The sequence below is a fragment of the Eurytemora carolleeae genome, unplaced genomic scaffold (assembly GCF_000591075.1).
Source record: "Eurytemora carolleeae unplaced genomic scaffold, Eaff_2.0 scaffold634, whole genome shotgun sequence".
NCBI lineage: Eukaryota > Metazoa > Arthropoda > Copepoda > Calanoida > Temoridae > Eurytemora > Eurytemora carolleeae.
The window spans coordinates 16,658-30,502 of NW_019396525.1; the positions used below are offsets into that span (position 1 = coordinate 16,658).

Sequence of the window (13,845 nt, forward strand, 5' to 3'; positions counted from 1 at the left end):
CTGTAAATAGATTACTAGATAGATAGATAGATAGAAACAGAAATGCTATTTAGATACATAGCAAGAAAGAAAGATGTCAAATGGCAAGATAGCTATATATATTCAAAATTAGATTCTAGATAGAAATATAGATCATGACATATATCAATATTTATATCTGGATAGAAATGAAAATGCTATTTAGCAAATATCTTGACTAAAAATTAAATATCTATGTAAATAAGAAAATATGTAGACATTTAAATAAAACCAAAGATAAAAATTTAGATAGTAATCAAGTTCAAAATATAGATAGAAATATTGATAGATTTCTAGTCATATGAATGGACGTCTTAGATACAAATATAGATAGAAATAAAGATAGAAATATAGATATAAATACTAATAGCAATAAAGCTTGAAATAAAGCTGGAAATCTAGATAGAAATCTAAATAGAATTCTAGATAGAAATATAAATATAAATCCAAATAGAATAAAATATAGAAATATAGGCAGAAGTATAGCTAGAAAAATAGATAGAATTATCAGTTGCATTCCTACAGGCCAAGAGAGCAGAGCTCTAGCTGCACTATTTGCAGTGGACTGTGAGAAAGATATGTACACATAGGAGGGAGAGAAGGCCAAGCGGCCCTGAACCCTGTGCTCAATAAGCTAGCCTTCTTTCTTAACAACAGTACCCACGGCCGGGGTACTAAGTCAAGAAATAGGAATAACAAAGAGCAAATATGTCTAAAACTAATCCGGTTTTATACCCACTTCACTTAGCGATAGGAGCCCGTTTTGGAAGGGTCCTGCTCCATAGCTGACAAAAAAGGACAACTCCACATTCTGCATGCAGCGGTGTACACTAAATGCGACTGGGAAACAGTATAACACATGGACAAATGGAGTGATTTTAACAAAATATTCCTGATACGCCACTCCTACAAACCCTTATCCTGATCTCTACTCTCCTCTACCTACCATCTAACCTTCTCACAAACAGTGAAATGAGACTTGAGCACATTTCTCTGTTGGATCCTACAACAGAATTACCCATGAGCGGGTCACTTGATTATCCATCATTGGAATGGCAATGCTCCTTTTATAGGAAAGTAAAAATGTGCGGTTCAAAGCAGGGAAGCTATTGCTCCCTCGCAGCAACTAAAAACTAAATTAAAGTTCTAGGAGTGGTGACCTAGAAAATGCAAATAGACAGAATGTGCAGTGCTGAGGCTACAATTATAATTAAGCAAGACAAAAAAAAAAAAAGGTGGGGGAGATCTATTCAATGAAAGGGTGATAGTGCACTCTCTTATAATGGCGCAAGGACAAGATACTCGTTAACATTCTTTTAAAAGCAGCTCCATAAATGGACAGGCAAAGGGAAGCAAGAAAAAGAGAGCCTGCAGTTCAGACGTTCAGACGGGGAAAGGAGAAAAAAATGAGCATTTGAAATTATTAACTTTTGCCTAGTACCATTTTATTTTATGAAAATTATACAAAAAAAACTACAAAACACTTGTAAAAAAATACATAAGAATATTGATTTCTAGAAATATGGCTAGAAATATAGATAAAAATATAGATAGAAATGTAGATAGAAATATAGCTGGAAACATAGCTAGAAATATAGTCAGAAATATAGATAGCAAAATACAGAAAGAAATATAAAAAGAAATAAAGATAGAAATATTGATAAAAATATAGACAGAAATATAGCTTTAGCTAAATAAAGCTAGAATTGTAGATAAAAATATTGATAGATTTATATATAGAAATATATATAGAAATATAGATAGAAACATATATAGAAATATCGATAGATATATAGATAGAAATATCTATTGAAATAGAATAGAATTAAAGATAGAAATATAGCAAGTAATATAGATAGAAATATAGATAGTATTATAGATAGAAATATAGATAGAACCCACTTTAACAATATAATCACTGTTTACAGCCACTACTACATAATACCCCTAACATTATCATACTTAAAGTATATTCTCAAAACAAATAAATATTCTTAATGTATAAACATACAATCCCTATACTTTGTTGTTATTAGGATTCCTGCATTGCANATCTACTTTTTCATTATTTTATGTACTTTTTCCATTCTTTATCTACTTTTTCATTATTTTATGTACTTTTTCCATTCTTTATCTACTTTTTCATTATTTTATGTACTTTTTCCATTCTTTATCTACTTTTTCATAATTTTATGTACTTTTTTCCATTCTTTACCTACTTTTTCATTATTTTACCTGCTTTTTCCATTCTTTATCTACTTTTTCATTATTTTACCTACTTTTTCCATTCTTTATCTACTTTTTCATTATTTTACCTACTTTTTCCATTCTTTATCTACTTTTTTCATTATTTTGCCTACTTTTTCAATGTTTTACATATCTTTTCAACACTTTTTACATACTTTTTTATTCAAAATTACCCCCCCCCCTATCCCTTCGAATTAAATCAAGACTTGTAGAAAATAAAAAATAAATAAACTTTTCCATTCTTTTAAGGATTGATTTAGAGCTATTTGATTTGTCTGTGGGGGGCCGAGGGGAATATTATTGCTTCTATTGTAGCTGAGAAAGTATAATGAACCTGAATATTAAGCATTGGTATGATTTATTGAATATTAATCAACTATGAACTTTCTATTGTACTTTAATTGGCATACACGTCAATGAAAACATAACAATCTACAAATAAAAATTCAAAATAAAAGTGCTTTTAATTAAATTTGATCAAAAGTTATATTTTGTTAAGTTTCTATACTGAAAAGGATCTGAGTTTTAGCCACAAATTCTGATTCTCAAATCGATTTATCTTTGCAACCTGATGGTGTTAACCTTTGATATTTCAAACTATCATTATTTAATCTAAAATAATTCATAGTTTGAAATATCTAAGGTCTCCGACATTGAAATGCAAAGATATAGGGATAAGAGAGTTAGAGTTTGTGACAAAAATTCAATTCCGTTAAATTTCTAAAAATCTCATGAAGCAAAGGCTTTTTCTCAGTCTAAACCCGAAAAAGTCTTCAAGATATGATTTTTTAAAGTTAATTTTGCAAACACAAATGTTACATTTGAAAAAATATATGTTAAGATACAAATGGCATTACATAAAGTTGTGTCACAACAAATTTAAAGTTTAAAAATTATTAACTAATTCAAATATGAAATTATGAATATGAGTAAAATGTTTTCTGATAAAACTACAGCAATGTTTCTCCTATCATTTGACTTTTTTACAACATTCTTATTGAAATGGGTAAATTTTTGTTGTTTTTGAATACAGTGCTATATGTTCTTTTTTAGTCCTTTAACCAGTTTTATACAAATAATTAGATCAAAATTTTCGACACTAAAAAGGGGGACAAATTAGATATAAAACTGTTTTTTTCTTGAACTATGTTGAGAATACTCAATTACTCATCTCAAATTGATGTACGTTTGGAACCGCTTAGTTCAAAAACTTTGTTTTAAATATCAATACCGACTGTAAATACTTATAATTCAATTGAAATTTGACTTCTTTCAATCTGGGTAATAATATCATCCAAGGTTGGTGCTTTTGTGTGGAGTATCGTTAATCTTGATCACTTTATTTTGAAATCAAATGTGGACACTTTTAAATTTTTGAATTAAGGCTTGATCACAGTTATACATCTCTGCATGGTATACACCACAACAGGATAATGCAAGTGGATATAATTTTGTAGGTCTACATAAGACGGAGATATATCTGACTTAGGAGCGTTGATGTCGCAAACTCAATATACAAAAGTTTCTCTCTCTGATATCATAGATTTTTAATATTTCCAACTAGTAAATTTGCTAGATTAAAATGTCCATTTGTTTAATATTACAAAGGTTTATATTCATAACATTGCACATTAAAAACTAGAGTTAAACTCACTGTAAACACCTGTTAATTTGAAAAATTGAAAGTCTAGTTATTTATCGCAAGTTTTACAATAGAAGGCAAAACATAACTTTGCGCCAAATGAATCATTCCATTTTAGAAAATCCTTTGAAAAATTCTAGTTTTTTTAGCTGAATAAAAAAATAAATGATTTTAGAGGTTTAAATTTTTGGGGAAAAGTATGAATTTTTTTTAAAAACCTGTCTTTTCATATGCCATTTTTATTTTTTCCCGGTAATTTTTTAAAAAATAACACCCCTGAAATGCGTATTTATCAATTCCTGTGTTGAATGCATATATACATTGCTTGTTGGTTTGGTCCAGGTAAACTGGTGACCCTAAGTTTAGCTGAGAATAAGTTGACCAGCCTTCCACCTGGTCTCTTCCTGCACAATACTAACCTAGAGTACATTGACCTGTCTTTCAATCATCTTAGGTCAGTGTTTTCATAAATGATAGTTTATCTTTTATTAAATAATGAATTTTTTTGGGAATAGTTGAATTATAGGGACTGTAAGCGTAATTTTAAGTGCCTGATTGTAACACTACTTTTAAAGCCTTTATTTGATAAAGGTAGGGTGATGACTTTTTTTTTTCTTTCTCGAAAAGGGTTTATCTCTGTGAAGTTCTCAACATTTCTTCTCTCTTATTTTGCAAAGAAGCCACAAATAAGAATAAACATTTTAAATGAACAAAATCCTGCATATCTTATACTTTATCATACTTGATCAGACAAAGCAATGGCAGTTGTAAATCCTGCATATCTTATACTTTATCATACTTGATCAGACAAAGCAATGGCAGTTGTAAATCGGACTTTGCAATCTGGGCATGGAGAGTCACTTTAAATCATGTTTAAAAAAATTACAAATATTTTGGAAAACTATCTATTTTTATTCGAAATCATTAAAAACTTCATACTATATGAAATTAAAATTCTATAAATATGAATAATTGAAACCCGAAAAAATAACGGAAATGTAATATTACATAAAATTATTTTTAAAAATATTTGTTATCATAATTTTGAATATTAGGCATGTGAGCGGTTTGGTGACAGGGCTTCCTTCCCTGGTAGATCTTCGTTTACAATACAATTATATACTTGCCATCAGGTATATTAGGGTGCCACAAAATATCAATTATCAGGTATATTAGGGTGCCACGAAATATGAATTAACATGTATATTAGGGTGCCACGAAGTATGAATAAACAGGCAGATTAGGGTGCCACGAACTATTAATTATCAGGTGCATTAGGGTGCCACGAAATATGAATTATAAGGTATAATAGGGTGCCAAGAAATATGAATTATCAGGTATAATAGGGTACCACGAAATATGAATTATCAGGCATAATAGGGTGCCACGAAGTATGAATAAACAGGCAGATTAGGGTGCCACGAACTATTAATTATCAGGTGCATTAGGGTGCCACGAAATATGAATTATCAGGTATAATAGGGTGCCACGAAATATGAATTATCAGGTATAATAGGGTGCCACGAAATATGAATTATCAGGTATATTATAAGGTGCCACGAAATATGAATTATCAGGTATAATAGGATGCATATATTTTGATATACATTGTGTACATAAACATAAAAAATTAAAAATGGTGTTTCTTATACCAGGGATAAAGGAATAGAATGTATAATGTAGATGTGATACCGATTTATTGGATATATACATCTATATATTGTCACTGAAAACTATAAAACCGAATTGAAGAAGGTCAAATTAATGCAAAATTACTGCTACGACTGTTTGACCTAGTAGCTCCTACAGTTTTCATTTTACTCAAAAACATTAAAAACGCATATTCATTCATTTATATTTTAAAAATTAAAAACAATTCCGTATTCCTCTCACTAGCTCTCGATAACTGATTTACTAATGAAACTTCAATCTTACGTTTAATTTAATTTAATACAGCCAAAGTAATGTTTTTAATATGTGATAACTCATTCTCCTGTTAATAAACGTACTTCTAAGTAAATATATATACAGGGTGTCTCTGAAAAAAAGTGTTTTTTTTTAGACTTTTTAGCTTACTAAATATTGTTTTCGAATGTGCTGAAAAGTGTTTCTGGCAGATACAATATCTACCAATGGTGGGGCGTCGTGGATGACACATTTTTCTCTAAAATGCCATTGAACCTTCAAGATTAGACATAATATTCGAAAATGTGGTAGGTCCCATTTCCGAAGCCATTGATAAAGTTTTCACCCACTAAGCGTCGTTTTATTCTACTACAATGTGTGACCAGTAGGTACAATGTCCATAAATTTGGGGGAAAGTCGTGGTAAGATTATTCTCTAAAATTCCGTTGTAGCCGTCAAAATGTACTTGAAATGTAGATTGGTCCCATTTTAAAAAGATTTTCAAAAAAAATTAAAATCTTTTTTCGTCTTTTAAGTATAAAAATCCTTTTCTATCATTGAAAAGGAACTGAGTTTTTGCCACAAATTATGATTTTACAATAGCCATATCTTTTCAACTTGAAGGTGTAAACCTTTGATATTTCAAATTATCATTATTTGATCTAAAATGATTCAAAGTTTGAAATATCTATGATTGAAATATGATTCAAATGCAAAGATATAGGGATAAGAAAATCAGAGTTTGTGACAAAAACTCAATTCCTTTGCAGATTATTCTATTCTGTCGAAAACAAATTATAATTTGAATTTTTTTAAATCTTTGAAAAGGAGGCTGAGCACATTTTCGAATAAAAAGTCCACTTTTGAAGGTTATATTTTAGAGAAAATGGTTAATTTATGGGTGTATTGTATCAACTAGAAGAACTTTTCAGCACATATAATCGATATTTAGTAGGCGAAAAAGCCTCAAACACTTTTTTCAGAGACACCCTGTAAATTTACTTATTTCCATAATATATTAATCCTATTTGTTTAGTGATGACACGTTCGAGAAAACTGGAGAAATTCGACATTTGCATTTAGAGCATAATGTGATTTATGAGGTGAGTTCTTTATTCACTTTTTCTTCAATAAAACTAAAGAAAGGAAAAGAAAGAAATCAGATTGCACACGACAACAGCTCCTATCCCTGTTTATCCCATTGCATTCTCATCTCAATTTTTAATGCAACGTGGTAAATTTATTTATCAACAAAAAAAATATATTTTTTTTTAAATTCACTTCCTTAAAGGAAAGGCAGACGTAACTTAAAGTTTCCATTCATTTAAAGAGTGGTATATCAGATTAGCAATGGTATCCTTTATAACTGATAATTGAGTAATTGGAAACTCAAGTGTGCAGTGTCCACTTGATATTATACTGCGTGAAAATGGTATATCAAGCGTAATAAGTCCGTGTAGAGAAAGCTAAAATTTCCATTACAAATTAAAAATTACGATTTATGTCTTTAAATCTTCAATGTCTGTCTGCTTGTGTCAAATGAACGTTAAAACGGCTGAACCGATCTTGCCCAAGTTTTTGGTGGCAACTCACCTGACCCCAGGGAAGGTTTATAATTTATAAATTGTTAAAAAGGAAAAAAAATTGTCAACCTTAAAAATGCACCATTTTCAAAAGAAGAATCCCCGAAAAAAAAATGAATAAAATTGCCACTCCAAACCAACAACCTAAAGATCGTTATAATGTTACTAGAAAAGAATGCGTCACGTTATCACCAAAAACTGTTAATAGGTTTAAGTAGTTACATTATTTCTAATAAAGTAAGTTAACCTAAGTGTATGACGTACTATTCTCTTATTAAGTCATTTTGAGTGTATTTTCCCCTCACATTCATATAAAGTGTATTAGAGTGCTAAGCTTATTATAAAAATATTATGAAAGTTTTCATATTCTCATATTCTTATATATCAAATATATTAAATATTTTAGTTTTATACATATATATATTCTATCTTATACATGTATATAATATTATCATAAATATATTAAATATTTATATTCTGTACGCTACGGGCTTTTTACTGAATCCTGAAAAGACAGGGCATCCATTTACCCTCAATTTAAATTATACCTTCTAAATCTTTATTTGATCAATAATGTGGAAGATATTATAATTGAAAAGTTGAAAAAGGGTTTAATCTGCATAACTTCCTGCCATTTTTCTGCATCCCTTATAAAAAAATTATTTAAAAAGATAAACATTGATATTTCCTTCTTTCTTGATCAGATAAAGCTTTTAAGGGATAAATTATGATTTGGACATACCAATATTTGAATAGAGAGTCACTTGAAATTACGATAACAGTCCCTTTAACTTTTATTTTCCAGGTCGGTGATAATGCTTTCCAGTCCCTGAAGAAACTAAGAGAACTGCGGCTAGAATTCAATTTTCTTTCAAAGATTTCAGAATCCTTGCTTCGTCGTAATCTGGCTCTTAAAATACTGTACTTGGATAATAACCAGATCAGGTATATTTCTATCTATCTATCTCTCTATCTATCTATCATCTATCTAACTATTTATCTATCTATTTATCTGTTTATCTATTAACCATCTATGTATCTATTAACCATCTATCTATCTATCTGTTTATCTATTAACCATCTATCTATCTATCTATCTATCTATCTGTTTATCCATTAACCATCTATCTGTTTATCTATTGAGATGCCCCCCTGTATGTATTGGGTTTTTGCCCTGAGTTTGTCTGAATTAGAAGTTTCTTTTGTTTTGTTTCTTTCGCAGACTTCTTCTAGTTTTCCAATATTTAAAGGAAAAGATCAAAAACTTTTGCTTTTCCAATATTTAATAGACTGCTAGGTCTAAAAATAAAAAAAAATGTATTACGTCAGAAAAATGGCCCAACGTTTTCCTTGCATAAGATTAATTTATGATTGCTAAAAAATGCTGTACAATTTCTTTTTTACTTGCTAATTCGACCTTGATATGATCATTTTAATATTTGAAGAAATATCTTTTTTTCTTATCTATTTTCCTGGATTCTTAAAATGCATTTCGGAATCAAATATTATCCTAGACCTAACCTTTAGTCTTTTTTTAAATTGACAATTTAATTTTTTACACATTTTTAGAATTGCCCTTTAATCTTCTACATTTTCCTGAACTCTCTTTTTAATCTTCTACATTTTCCTAAACTCATTCTTTCATCCTCTACATTTTCTCAAACTTTTATACATTTTCTTATTCTAGTTCTTAAATCTTTACATTTTCTTGTTCTAGTTCTAAAATCTTTACATTTTCTTATTCTAGTTCTTAAATCTTTACATTTTCTTATTCTAGTTCTTAAATCTTTACATTTTCTTATTCTAGTTCTTAAATCTTTACATTTTCTTATTCTAGTTCTTAAATCTTTACATTTTCTTATTCTTCTTCTTAAATCTTTACATTTTCGTATTCTTCTTCTGAAATCTTTACATTTTCTTATTCTTCTTCTTAAATCTTTACATTTTCTTATTCTTCTTCTGAAATCTTTACATTTTCGTATTCTTCTTCTGAAATCTTTACATTTTCTTATTCTTCTTCTGAAATCTTTACATTTTCTTATTCTTCTTCTTAAATTCTTACATTTTGCTAGTCTTGCCCTTTAATCTTTAATTTTTTGCTAGATGTGTCCTTTAATCTTTAATATTTTGCTAGATGTGTCCTTTAATCTTTAATATTTTGCTAGATTTGTACTTTATTATCATAAATTTTGCTTGATTTAACCTTTCAGCTTCAATTTTGCGTGATTTGACCTTTAATCTTCAATTTTTCAGGAGTATAGATACCAAAGCTTTCACAGGAGTTCCTAAACTGGAAAAATTAACTTTGCATCAAAACTCTCTCAAGGAAACAATCATAATTCATATTTTCAATATTTAGCCTCTTAGGTTCGGTTGTATAACATCTAGCTCTTAGAGAAGGATTGGTTGTATATCTTCTAGCCCCTAGAGAAGGTTTGGTTGTATATCATTTAATACCTAAAGAAGGTTTTGTTGTATATCAACTGACACCTAGAGAAGGTTTGGTTGTATATCAACTAATACCTAGAGAAGGTTTGGTTGTATATCATCTAGCTCCTAAAGAAGGTTTGTTAGTATATCATCTAGCTCCTAGAGAAGGTTTGGCTGTATATCATCTAGCACCTAGAGAAGGTTTGGTTGTATATCATCTAGTTCCTAGAGAAGGTTTGGCTGTATATCATCTGGCACCTATAGAAGGTTTAGTAGTACATTATCTAGCTCCTAGAGAAGGTTTGGTTGTATATCATCTAGCACCTAGAGAAGGTTTAGTTTTATATCATCTAACACATGGAGAAGGTTTGGTAGTATATTATCTAGCTCCTAGAGAAGGTTTGGTTGTATATCATCTAACACCTAGAGAAGGTTTGGTTGTATATCTCCAGGTGGTTGAGAAGGATCTATTATCTGGATTAACATCTCTTCAAGAACTATCCCTAGAGCAGAATAAGATTACAACTATACACGCTCATGCTTTCAGGAACCGTTCATACCAAAACACAAGCTTATAATGACAGGGACTGTAAGTACAGTTTCATGTGACCTTCCATTTAAATTCCCAATTCACAACCGCACCTTTTAAACCTTTGACTTATCATCGAAGATAGAGATCTCTGTGTATATATCTCTTAAATACTGAGTAAAAACTCTTAAAATTTACGTGTATGTTAGTGTACTGAGTGAATTCAATATAGATGACGTCACATAATATGTCTTATAACGCCGTTTTCAAAGATTTGAATGTGAATATTTGTATTCTGCTACTTCTAGATCTAAATTGAGTATTAATATCCTTTAAATATACAAAAGCTTGTATCAATAATGTTTAACAATTAAAAGAGTTTCTTTAGATGAATCATGAAAAATCCCTAAGCAGTCTAAGGTTTAAAAAGTACTGTTGTTAATGTGAAATTGTGAACAGAATATGTCAATTTACAGAGTCTTTAAAATCTAATCAATCAACTGCAAGAAAGAAAATAAATTTCAAAATTTTAAATCTTTCTTTTCTAAATTGATAAGAAGAGATTGGTGATTTTCTTCCTTTTCAGAGAAAGGATATTCAATCAAATCTTAATTAGAAAAGTTGCCCAGAGGGTAGAGGGGTAGGGTAGAGGAGGTAGAGGGGTAGAGAAGGTAGACGGGTAGAGAAGGTAGACTGGGTAGAGGGTAGAGGGGTAGACGGGGTAGAGGGGTAGAAGAGGTATAGACGGGGTAGACGGGGTAGAGGAGGTAGAGAAGGTAGACGTAGAAGAGGTATAGACGGGGTAGAGGAGTAGAAGAGGTATAGACGGGGTAGAGGAGTATAAACTCTATCAGGATTCAGGGCAAAGTGGGGCTAAATTGAAAAACTGAAAGGAGAAAGTAATATCTGTCTAATATTAGAAGAATCCAGAATATACACAGTGGGAGAACTTAGTCTATATTTCTATCTTTGAAGATATATATCTATCAATATGTTTTTGATTCTAATTTGTGTATAAATCTTTATAAATTCGCGTTGTTCTAATTTTAACAGTTATTAATAATTTGAAATAGTTGATTTGTATTATTTTATTTTTAAAGCTAGCAGTAGCGTTATGAAGAAGGCACTGGCAATATTAAGTAGTAATGAAATTGTCAGAAATTAACGACATTATCGCCCAAACTATATCTCAAATGTAAGTTTATAGGATACGATTGTGAACTGCACATCCCTCTTTATAAGTGGTGTGTCATTAAAGGGACTGTAAGTGTCATTTCAAGTCACCCTCTAATTATGCAGAGCCATGTTCGCTTCACAACGGTACCTCTTAAAACGATGAGATAGATACCCTCATAGCTTGAAGATTGAGTGCTTGAGGTTACAGTGTACACTGTAGCACTCATAGCTGAAGATTGAGTGCTCGAGGTTACAGTGTACACTGTACTCTCCGTGCTAGTGTACACTCGTGCGGTTTCTTGGCACTTAATTTTCCGTTACATAAAATAGAATATCTACAAAATCCTTGATATCAAACAAAAAGGTTTTGAAGGTATTGTTTTATATTAGACAGGCAACTCTATAAATGAAAGGTTAATTGAAATCACGCTTACAGTCCCTTTTCACGAGTAACAGTTTTTCTAAATAAAATAAAATATTGGTTCCTGAGATTTATATAGAACGGTTTATTTAGTTCCTTATCTTCTCTTCAATACCTGAACCTGTCCTCTAATAAGCTGGCCAACTTAGGTAAACATATTCTTTAATCCTTGAGCTGAGAACTTACAAATGGATTGAGAAAGGTAAAATACATCATACCTGGTAAACAGTGGAAATATATTTTTTCTTTCTTTTAATTACAAAATTATTTTCAAAGGAAATTAACACTTGCTACAAACTATAATTTGTTAATATTTCAAACTTTGAATTCTGTTAGATCAAAAAGTTTAAGTTTAAAATATAAAAGGTTTACACCAGTTGCAGTTTGTCCTAAACATTGTTCAGAGAAGTATAATTTTTTACACAATTACAATTATGAAAGAATCTTTAGAGAAATTTTACCATGAAAAGAAAGAAAAAAGACGACTTTTGTCTGGTTACCACTAATCATACATGTCCGATTCGTTAGACATTTTCTAGTTATAATTTAGCTGTGGCTTCCTCGCCTAGCTAGCCTGGGAAATCGCAGATAAATCACAACTGGAAAATGTTTAACGAATCGGATGCAAGATTTCACCAATGAGAGTCTGGTTAATTCTTAGGAAAGCATGAGTTTTAATCATTACATATTTTCAAAAGTTTCCAGCTCAATTGTTTATAAATGTTTGAAATATTTCTAAAATCAGTTCCTGATCGTTTTCTCTATTTATCTAAATGCAATCACGCCAATCTAAAACTTGCATGAACCATATTATGCATATGCATTAACTCGAACCGTCCAGTCTGTCAAACAAGTCTAGAGTCGACCCAGCACGATGCCATTATGGGAAAATGGCAAAAACTAAGATGATAGTTTTTCCTATGTTTGTTTAATAACCAGAAGATAACCCACAAGCTAGTGTCGATAACGAAGAGTGATTAATTATGGTCTTTATCAACTTTATTATAAAGAAAGAAGAATTTTATTTGAAAATTTTATATCGATGCCCACCTTCTGTAAAACCACTCAATCAATACACACCACACCGGAGCTCGGGGAGTTTACAGTTTGCTCAAAGTGTAAAACTAAAATTCAAAACAAACAAACCTAAAATTGTAAACAAACAAGGACATTAAAGATTGAAGCAGTAAACAAGTAAATTGACCAATAATTTAAATCAATATTAACTTGGAATATAATAATATGTTTAATACAGATATAAACAAATTTTGCCTGGCAATTAAGTTTTATACGTCAAACCGGCAGCTCCGATTGGACCCTATTTTTTTTGTGGCAACGGAAAATAAAATAATCTTGATTTTCAAAACTTTATCAAAATCTGCGAATGAATGCAGCATTATTCGCTATGTTGTTATTGCTGTTTTTGTCAAAATGTACGAAGAAGAAAAACCTTCTAATACATTTAAATTATTACTAACAATAATACAATATAAATTTATATATATATATATTAATTCTATATTTTATATGTAATATATCTCATTCCTCGTTGATTTTAAATTGTACCATTATAATTGTGTACGAATAAATAGAATAAATAAAAATAAATATTTGAATATTTAGATGATGTTATGATGAGGTACCCATCCTCCCTCTCCTCTCTCTACATCACGGACAACAAGATTATCTCCTTCAACGAGGCAACCTTCAGTGGACAAACCACATTAGGGAACACAAGCTACACAACCTCATTGTGGTATAGTAGTGGTATGGTGGTGTGTGGTATAGAGGTAACCAGAATGCAGTGGAAAAGTTTCGTCTTAATTTCTTGGATTTTTGAAATGTTTCTAAAGACATTGTTGCGACTATATGATATTAGTCCAACAATGTCCCC

At 30.3% G+C, this 13,845-nt stretch overlaps 1 protein-coding gene across 1 annotated transcript in view; it reads left to right on the plus strand.

The window, feature by feature from the left end:
- Window positions 1-13,845, plus strand: part of LOC111704851 (protein artichoke) — a gene marked incomplete at its 5' end in the record, with an annotated part of 54,397 nt that overhangs the window by 16,185 nt on the left and 24,367 nt on the right. The window contains 8 exons of the mRNA XM_023477212.1: window positions 4,250-4,361; window positions 4,963-5,040; window positions 6,849-6,915; window positions 8,201-8,340; window positions 9,649-9,721; window positions 10,278-10,372; window positions 12,045-12,100; window positions 13,575-13,679. Of these exons, the coding sequence (XP_023332980.1) occupies window positions 4,250-4,361; window positions 4,963-5,040; window positions 6,849-6,915; window positions 8,201-8,340; window positions 9,649-9,721; window positions 10,278-10,372; window positions 12,045-12,100; window positions 13,575-13,679 (726 nt within the window). The remainder of the gene's footprint in view (window positions 1-4,249; window positions 4,362-4,962; window positions 5,041-6,848; window positions 6,916-8,200; window positions 8,341-9,648; window positions 9,722-10,277; window positions 10,373-12,044; window positions 12,101-13,574; window positions 13,680-13,845) is intronic.